We start from the raw sequence: 8,981 nt of genomic DNA, 5'->3' as shown, positions 1-8,981 counted from the left end.
ATATTAATGATATTTACTGTTTCATTTAAATATGTTTATGTGTATTTTCATATTTAAGAAACAAGAACTGTTGTAAAGGGTTGACGACATTAAAAACATAATTTACATAGGGGAGTTAAACATTTGTTAAATATTAAGAATTGCTGAAAAACTTTAATGGCAATCCTTAAATTGCGCAATATTGACAATTTTTGGTACGAAAACCTTTGATTTCAGAAGAATTATTCATAAATTTCCAAGAGGTTTCAATATTTTGTTCCATATCTATAATTATACCCTAAAAGAATTAATAAGGACTCAATAAATTAAAGGAATGCTATATTTCAATGTAAACTATGCTTTAAAAGTTTCAACGAGTTGCTAGAAATAGCTTAAAACTTTTTGAAACGCATTTAAATTTTACAACAATATGTTTTTTTCTCAGAAAAAAAAGAAAACAAAAAGGAAAATCTGCCAGTAAAATGAATAGCTTCCCTATTTAATATCTGTGCAATGGTGTGCAAAAAAGTTTTGCAACTATGAAAATTAACCCTTATTTGCATTTGAAATGCAAACATGATGCACTTGTAGGGGCTTCACAACACAAGCTATGTTCATACATATGTGTTGTGCATTCCTACATTGAAGCACTCGGACTCATTGAAGAAAATTATTTAGTTCGAATCAAGTATTCGAACAGTTAGCCTCTTTCTCCGGGCTTAATTTTTTGTTCGAGTAAACATACAAAGTTTTTCATTTTAATTTTCTATTGTTTTTGTTGTTTTTATTTTTGTGTGTTTAAAGTCGATTTTTGTCCAATAATTCGAAAAAATCATGGCGGAAGCACCAAAACCAGCTGCTCCAGAAGGAGATCAAATTATTAATTACATGAAAAATCGTATCCGTAAGGGTGCGATGAAACGAAAAGGAATCGTTGTCATCCAAGGACATCGATTCCAGCCACGCTTTTTCAAACAACCAACATTCTGTGGTCATTGTAAGGAATTCATTTGGTAAGTCCTTCTACATTTGAACAGAAAACAAAATAGAAGAAAAAACAAAAAACTAAACCTAACCCTTTTTGCTTGTAATCCTTAAGGGGCTTCGGCAAACAAGGTTTCCAATGTCAAGGTAAATATTAATCCCTTTTCTCCGGCGAGTTTACACAAAGCTCTCAGAAGTGGCAGGTTGCTTGTTAGTTACAGAAAATATTATACCTTTCCACTTTATGTATTTACAGCATGTAGATTCAACGTCCACGACCGATGCTACGAATACGTGGTCTTCAAGTGCGCTGGCAAGGATACGGAAATCGATTCGGTAAGTTCCGGCCATCGCCATCTCGTCATCAGAAACCATCAACCACATTGCCATTACACAATGAATCCTTATTCCTTATTCTTGTGGCTCTATCCCTTCACTCTCTCGGTTATATAGGATTGCCAGAAAGTCAAACACACTTTCGAGTCGACCACATACAAGGCCCCGACATTTTGTGACCATTGTGGCTTGCTGCTCCATGGTATTGCTCATCAGGGATATTGTTGCAGTGGTAAGTGGAAGAATTTTCTTCCATCTAGAGACATAGATGTTTGTGGTGCAATTAAGTGATGTGATGATTGGTAATGTGTTTTGTTTGTATTTGTATATTAAGGATGTAAGCTGAATGTGCATCCAAAGTGCAAGGATGAAATTCCCCAATTGTGTGGAGCTGACATAACGGAAATTAGAGGACGAATCAATTTGAATATATCTCACAAGGGTGGTGTCCTTACTGTTGAGAGTAAGTCTTCGTTTTAGCTTAAAATTGAATGGTCTATTTGTGTTATAATTGAGTTTGATTTTGTATGTGTGTGTGTTTGTAGTCAAAGAAGGTGCTAATTTAGTTCCAATGGATACTAATGGACTCAGTGATCCATATGTGAGTGTTCAAATTCATCCAGACAAAGCTGGAAAGACAAAGAAGAAGACAAAGACCATGAAGGCAACTCTTAATCCTGTCTATAATGAAACATTTACTTAGTAAGTTCTTTACCAATATATGACGAAGGAGTTTATATACCTACTTTTGTTATTTGAGACGAATTGTGTGTGTGTGTTTTTTTTTTCTTTTTAAAAGCGATATAAAGCCAGAAGACAGAGAAAAGCGATTACTGGTAGAGGTATGGGATTGGGATAGGACTTCTCGTAATGACTTCATGGGATCACTTTCCTTCAGTATTCAAGAAATCATTAAGGTAAATAATGATTACACTCTTAAATATTTGACTTTTTTCTCGTGTATAAAGTTTAAATGAAAATCTCACTTGAAAAGTTTGGGGATTTAATTCCTTAAAATATTTAATTCATGTAAGTAATTTAAAATCCAATTATAATTTACTTCAAAGGTATTTGAATGAAGTATTCAATTAAGTTCCTATTCAATCTTATTTCAGTCAGTACCAGTTCTTTTTATGAACAAGAACTGAGAAAATATGCACTTTTCAAACTACATATAAAGAAAACTTTTTAATTGTTTTTTAATTTTAAAGAATTAAATTTATTTTTTTGATTTAAAATAGGAACCTGTTGAAGGTTTTTATAAACTATTATCTCAAGAAGAAGGTGAACATTATAATATTCCATGCAGTGATCCAAACAATGATATTGCCATGCTCCGGGATCAAGTTAGAGTAAGTATTTAGTATATAAGCCACTTTCTGAATAACAAGGTATCATTAGGCACTTTATCTTTTAATGAATTTAATCTAACATATTTCTAATATCTTTAGTGGAGTGCATCGGATATGTTCAATTTTCCATGACTGTCTCATAAATTATCTTAAATTTGGCCAATAATTTGGATTATGTTGGCATTAGGGGTGACTGTAGTTAGAAGACTATCAGGTCTCAAATCGCTTATTTAAGGTGGCTCTAAAGTCCTACTGGACCTTAGCCTCAACCAACATGAGCCTCCATCCAGCTCGATTCCTGCCTAGCTGACTCCAGTTTCGCACGAGAAGTTGGTTGAGGTCCTCTCCCACCTGCGTGTGCTACCTTCTTCATCGGACTTTCTATACTGCGCCGCCGCCCCTCGGGACTGGATTCGAAGACGTTCCGTGCTTTCGCGTCAGTATTTATTAGCACTACAGGACTCAGCCATCTAAGTCGTAGGATTTTTATTAGAAGTTTTCTCTTGAAGCATCCTCAGACGCTCTTTCATTTTTTTTTGACAGCACTATAAATGGAGTCTTAAGAATCTCGAGAGAGAGTCTTTACTACTTAATTGCCTTTTAAGTCCAAACGCTAGTGTCGTTGTCTGAATTACTAGCAGTGCCTAGGTAGGCAAACTCCTCAAAGTTATAGGTCTCCATGGAAACGTTTTGTCCTAAAAGTTCTTCACATTTATAACATTATCATCGGCGTTTTCGAGGAATTGGATGGTCCTTTGGAAGATTGTGCCTCTAATGTTGACGGTTGAGTTTTGCACAATTCTTTCCAGAACAATGTTGAAGAAGTCGCACGATAGTGCATGGCCTTGTCTAAAACCTTTTTTGACATCAAATGCATCGGTGAGATCTTTTCCGACCTTGATAGATCAGCGTGCATTCTCCATTGTCATTCTGCACAAACGGAAAAGTTTGACAGGGATGTCAAAACTAAACATTGCTCTGTAGAGCTCTTCCCTATGGATTATGGATGCTGTCATACGCGGCTTTTAAATCGATAAAGAGATGGTGGCTATCGATTTAAAGTTCTTGGGTCTTTTCCAAGATCTGCCGTAGTGTGAATATTTGGTCTGAAGCCACACTGATAATGATCTATCAGGTTGTTGACGAACGGCTTCAGACGTTCACATAATACGGCAGAGAAGATCTTATATGCTATGTTAAGGAGACTGATGCCTCTGTAGTTGGTGCAATTTAGAGGGTCTCCTTTTTTATGTAACGGGAAAACTATGCTGAGATTCCACTCATCGGGCATGATTTTTTCCGACCATATTTTGCAGATGAGTTAGTGCATGCTCTCTAATAAGTCGTCACCTGCTGCTTTTAATAGTTCGGCTGCGATGCCGTCAGCTCCAGCAGCTTTGTTTGACTTCAGTTTATATATAACTATCTTCACTTCGACGAATTCGGATAGGCGGAATTGTTGATCTGCGTCACCTAGGTTGAGTGGTTCTATCTCCCTTACAGCGGAATTCGTTCGTCATCGCCGTTATATAATTTGGAGAAGTGGTCTTTCCATATTCTTAACATAGACTGCGGTGCTACTACGATGTTCCCCTGATCGTTTTTACAGGCTTCGATTCGTGGCTGGTACACTTGGGAGGTTTATTTACCTTTTGGTAAAATTTACGAACAAAATTCCTGTTGTGACATCCCTCTACCTCCTCGTTCGCGCACTTCTCGTGCTCTCGTTTTTTCCATCTAAAAAGCCGGTGTCCCTCTCCTCTTTTGCTCGTAGAGTTCGCGAGCAGCTCTGGTCCTGGTCTGGCCTCTGGCTTAGAATGCTTAATGCAGGCAGCATAGGACTCCTTAAGAGGTTACTAGAGACTCGATAGGAAAAGGGCATGGCAGTCTCTTGTGATTATAGCCGTCTACCGTCAGAACTTCCCACAACACTTCCTTGCTTTGACTTGGATCGGGATATCCGTAACCGTACCTTGGCTACAACGAGGTAGTGGTCCGAGTCAATGTTGGCCCCTCGGAAAGTTCGAACATCCTGATTACTGGAGGAGTGTCGTGCGTCTATCGCAATGTGGTCAATCTGGTTGACAGTTGATTGATCAGGAGATTTAAATGTCCCGTCGTGGATATTAAGATGTGTGAACTGCGTACTAGCTACTAGCTCGTCACGCCCGCAGCGAAATCGATCAGCCCGAATACGTTGTCGGAGGTGGTATCGTGGAGGCTGTATCTCCCGATTTTGCCACCATAGATGTCTTCTCTTCCTAACTTGGCGTTAAAATCTCTTAAGAAAATTTTACTCAAGACTTTTTGCCTGATTCTAGTTCCAACAACAAATTCATCCATCCCATCGCACTTCTTGGATGGCGGTAATATCTGCCTTGCAAAGGTTTAGGGCTTCCGCTGATTTCTCGGCTGCACGTGGCCAGTTAAGGGACCTAACATTCCACGTACAAATCCGAAGTTTGTTGTCCTTATTTCGTAGGTTTGGGTTGTCAACAGTAAATATAAATAATAAATTGGCTAGGCACCCCAGGCGATTCAATATTTTAAACAATAATTTAGTTGAAAGCTGATATTTGTGTCGTGCAGACAACATGCTGAGAGATGCTGTTTTGCAAAGTGAATGGTTTTTCCAAGTTTCTAAGAAACTGAATGGCAACAAAATAACACCTTGTCAACTACACAATTTTTTTCAGAATCCGAATTTTGTTTAAATTCTTTTCTATATTTGGTGCACAAGGCAATAATTGTCTGTATTACTTGCTGTTTATCAGCTTCAGGATCTATTTACCCGTATTTTGAAAGCAAATTTATCATATTGTTCACTTTTTACTTGCTACATATAGGAACTATATGGCAAGCATAGCTTTTGTAAAACATTTGGAATTCAAGATTTTAATCAAACACGATATTACGATGGTAGAGAAGTCGAAAAAAGTGGGTCCCACGATTCCGTCCGTCTGTCCTGTTTGTCAGTCCATGTTCCTACAGCCTAAACCATTGGGTCGATTGAGTTCAAACTTGGAAGTTAAGGTTTTAAACAGATTCGCGTTAGGCGTTTTTTTGATTTTTTTAAAGATTAAACTAACAGTGGCCTCATCCAATTTTTTTGGTCAATAAACGAAAATTCGAATTTTCTCAAAAACAAACGGATAGATTTTTTTTTTATTTTCTCTTAAATTTTATTTTTTAACTTGGCTTCTTTTAGGAAGATAAGCATATTTTTGCATTGCTCCAGAAATGTACCGCTCATAGAACCGTTATTTTGTTTTTTAATTTTTGTCAGCAACTTAGTAACCGATTTCAATATTTTTTTTTAAACGAGTTCTTATATTGCCAAAACAATATTTGATTATCAAAAGTGCAATTTTCTTTTGTTTGGATTTAAAAAAAATATAGATTTTTTTTAAAATTCTTTATCTCAGAAACGGTTCAATATTTTACAAAGTTCAAAACGCTCTAACGATTTTCGAAAAAAAAAATGAAAAATTAATGGTACAATTGAAACATACATTTTCTGCCTCTTTCTTATCTTCAGATAATTTATTTTCCATCCTTTTTTCCAAGCTTTGAACGAACTAGTTGAATACACAAATAATTGTTTTCGTTAAGTTTGCTTACTAGTATTTTTCATTTCTGGGATGAATTGTCCTAGGATGACGTGTGTCTTGGGATGAAACTAGTTTTCATTCAAATACACAAACCATATCTATTAATATAATATTTTCCGAGTATTTCATATTTTTATTATAATAAAAAATAAAGTTTTTCCAACAAATTATAAATTAATATTCAATAAAATGCATTTCACATAGTCTACGGAAAATTCTCTTTGTTTTGACACCTTAGTCGTTCAGACTAAATTTCTATTCAATAACTAAACAACTGCATAACAACAAATTTTTTATAAAAAGATTTAAAATTTGTTTATATAAAAAAGGCAAACTTATTTTACAGGTATATTTTTAAATCTGATATAGGTACTTTTTTAAAAAGAATCTTTGCGTACAGGAGCAAGTTCATGCAACCCAGTCGTGTATTTTTTTTAATTTTAAATAGTAATACCAAAAACCTGACATGATCGAATAATTTTTTAGTCGGATTTGAATTAAAACCATCAAAACTCATTAGAAAAGTGCAATTTGAAAAGTTTTTTTATTTTCAACAAAAAAAGTAATTACTTAATTTGATTTAAAATAGAATTCATCATCACGTGAAGCAAAACGCCGCATGGACAACAAGGACATGCCTCATAATATGAGCAAACGTGATATGATTCGAGCAGCTGACTTTAATTTCCTAAAAGTTCTTGGTCGTGGTTCATTTTCAAAGATTCTCCTGGCCGAACGCAGAGGTACAGATGAGTTGTATGCATGCAAAGTTCTTCGTAAGGATGTCATCATTCAAACTGATGATATGGAACTTCCAATGATTGAGAAACGTGTCTTGGCATTGTCGGGAAAACCACCATTTTTGGTGCAATTGCATTCATGCTTCCAAACTATGGTGAGCCTGCTGCAAAATAACAATAAATTACTTGTTAAAATTATATTTTTAATTTTTTAAGGATCGATTATTCTTTGTTATGGAATATTGCAAAGGTGGGGATTTGATGTATCAAATTCAGCAAGTTGGACGTTTCAAGGAAAATGTTGCTATGTAAGTTGTTTCACAAAGAAAGTATACATAAGTTGCAGCATCATTTGAGCAACATTCTTGTGTGTGTGTTTCGGGAAATATTTTATTATGAAAATAACAACATTTTTATAAGCAACAATAAAAAAGCTTTAAAATATTCATTGCAACAATGTGTCTATACATGTTGCCTGAAATTCAAAAACTGTTAATACATTTTTGTTTTTGTATCCAGGTTCTATGCTTGTGAGGTTGCAGTGGCATTGTTCTTCTTACACGAGAGAGGCATCCTCTACCGCGATCTCAAATTGGACAACATTCTCTTGGACTCTGAAGGACACGTTAAGATGGCAGATTTTGGACTTTGCAAGGAAGGCATCAAAGATGAAATGACAACAAACACTTTCTGTGGCACTGCAAACTACATGGCTCCAGAAGTAAAAATACCTACCCCACATGTCAAGAAAAAAAAGATCCATAGATAAAATTTGTATTCTTATTATAGATTTCCCAATATCAACCATATACCAATGCAGCAGATTGGTGGTCCTATGGAGTCCTTTTGTATGAAATGCTTGCTGGCCAGTCGCCATTCGAAGGTGATACTGATGAAATGATTTTCAAGGCAGCCAAAGAGAACAAAGTGCTCTTCCCGAAACATTTCACTCAAGAAGCCAGAGATGTTTTAACTGGAGTAAGACCTATAAGCCTCGAAACCTTAAAGCTTATATGGGCTAAAATTGTGTTACATTTTGTAGTTTTTAACAAAGAAACCAGAAAATCGCCTTGGATCTGGAACAACTGCACGTTATGATATCAGGACGCATACATTCTTCAAGGACATCGATTGGGATAAGGTATCAGCTTGTGATATGGAACCACCATTCAAACCAAAAATTGTAAGTCTTGTGTTCTTGGAAATTTGAATAAAATTAAAAGTTTTCATAATTTTATTTTGTTCTTAGAAACATCGCAAAGATATTTCGAACTTTGATAAGGAATTCACTGAAGAAAAAACCGATTTAACTCCAACTGATAAATTATTCATGATGAATATGGAACAGAATGAGTTTATTGGATTTTCCTATTTAAATCCAGAATTTATAACTATGTTGTAAATTTTCAAAGGGAATCATAGAGCATACCAAGAATTTCGTTTACATTGATGGAACTATAAATGTTTAGTCAATGTTATATGTAAAGTTAAAAAAATAAATAAAAATGAATGAATTAAATGAATTTAACATCTTTAACATAAATCAATTTAAAGGTACATAAAAAACACTCCTATATTAAAAAAAGGCGTTGATGCTCAATGAGGAAATTACTTAATTTTTATTGCTGAGGGGAATCAAATCCATGTATTTATGTGTTTCACTTAGAACTTGTCTAATTATACTTGTCTATTTTCTTTTGTACGCAGACTTGGCTTTAAATAAATTTGCTGTTTTGCTTCATTGCTTACTTAAGGTGGGCTGTAAGCATGTGGGCACTAGGACTTCAAACTTCGGTGCGCCTCCTGGTCCGAGGCTTTCCATTACTATGCTGTCCTCTGAGAATGGATTCGAAGACTTTTCGGGCTACTTGACCATATCAGGCGTTGAGCTTTTATCCTTCTGGTTAGGTCTACATCATTGTACAGCCCGTCATACCATATTCTTCTCCAATTGCCGTCCATGCATAAGGGACCGTAGA

General features: G+C 35.5%; 1 protein-coding gene across 1 annotated transcript; it reads left to right on the top strand.

The window, feature by feature from the left end:
• Positions 1–646: 646 nt before the first annotated feature.
• On the top strand, positions 647–8,525 carry LOC129942474 (protein kinase C, eye isozyme). The gene is made up of 14 exons (XM_056051450.1): positions 647–992; positions 1,079–1,110; positions 1,220–1,299; positions 1,417–1,531; positions 1,634–1,762; positions 1,845–2,001; positions 2,099–2,216; positions 2,541–2,651; positions 6,852–7,157; positions 7,219–7,310; positions 7,522–7,723; positions 7,792–7,980; positions 8,045–8,185; positions 8,252–8,525. The coding sequence occupies exons 1-14, from the start codon at positions 814–816 to the stop codon at positions 8,402–8,404; spliced, it is 2,004 nt and encodes a 667-aa protein (XP_055907425.1). The 5' UTR covers positions 647–813; the 3' UTR covers positions 8,405–8,525.
• Positions 8,526–8,981: the final 456 nt, after the last annotated feature.

This window comes from Eupeodes corollae, chromosome 1 (assembly GCF_945859685.1).
Source record: "Eupeodes corollae chromosome 1, idEupCoro1.1, whole genome shotgun sequence".
Lineage (NCBI taxonomy): Eukaryota > Metazoa > Arthropoda > Insecta > Diptera > Syrphidae > Eupeodes > Eupeodes corollae.
This window is presented reverse-complemented; position numbering and strand designations above follow the sequence as displayed.

What these genes read in the sequence shown, in the direction of transcription:
- LOC129942474 (XM_056051450.1), top strand. Translation starts at nt 814, where the DNA reads ATGGCGGAAGCACCAAAACCAGCTGCTCCAGAAGGAGATCAAATTATT. An exon ending in ACAAGGTTTCCAATGTCAAG is followed by an intron (nt 1,111 to 1,219) that starts GTAAATATTAAT and finishes ATGTATTTACAG; the next exon opens with CATGTAGATTCAACGTCCAC. An exon ending in CCAGAGATGTTTTAACTGGA is followed by an intron (nt 7,981 to 8,044) that starts GTAAGACCTATA and finishes TACATTTTGTAG; the next exon opens with TTTTTAACAAAGAAACCAGA.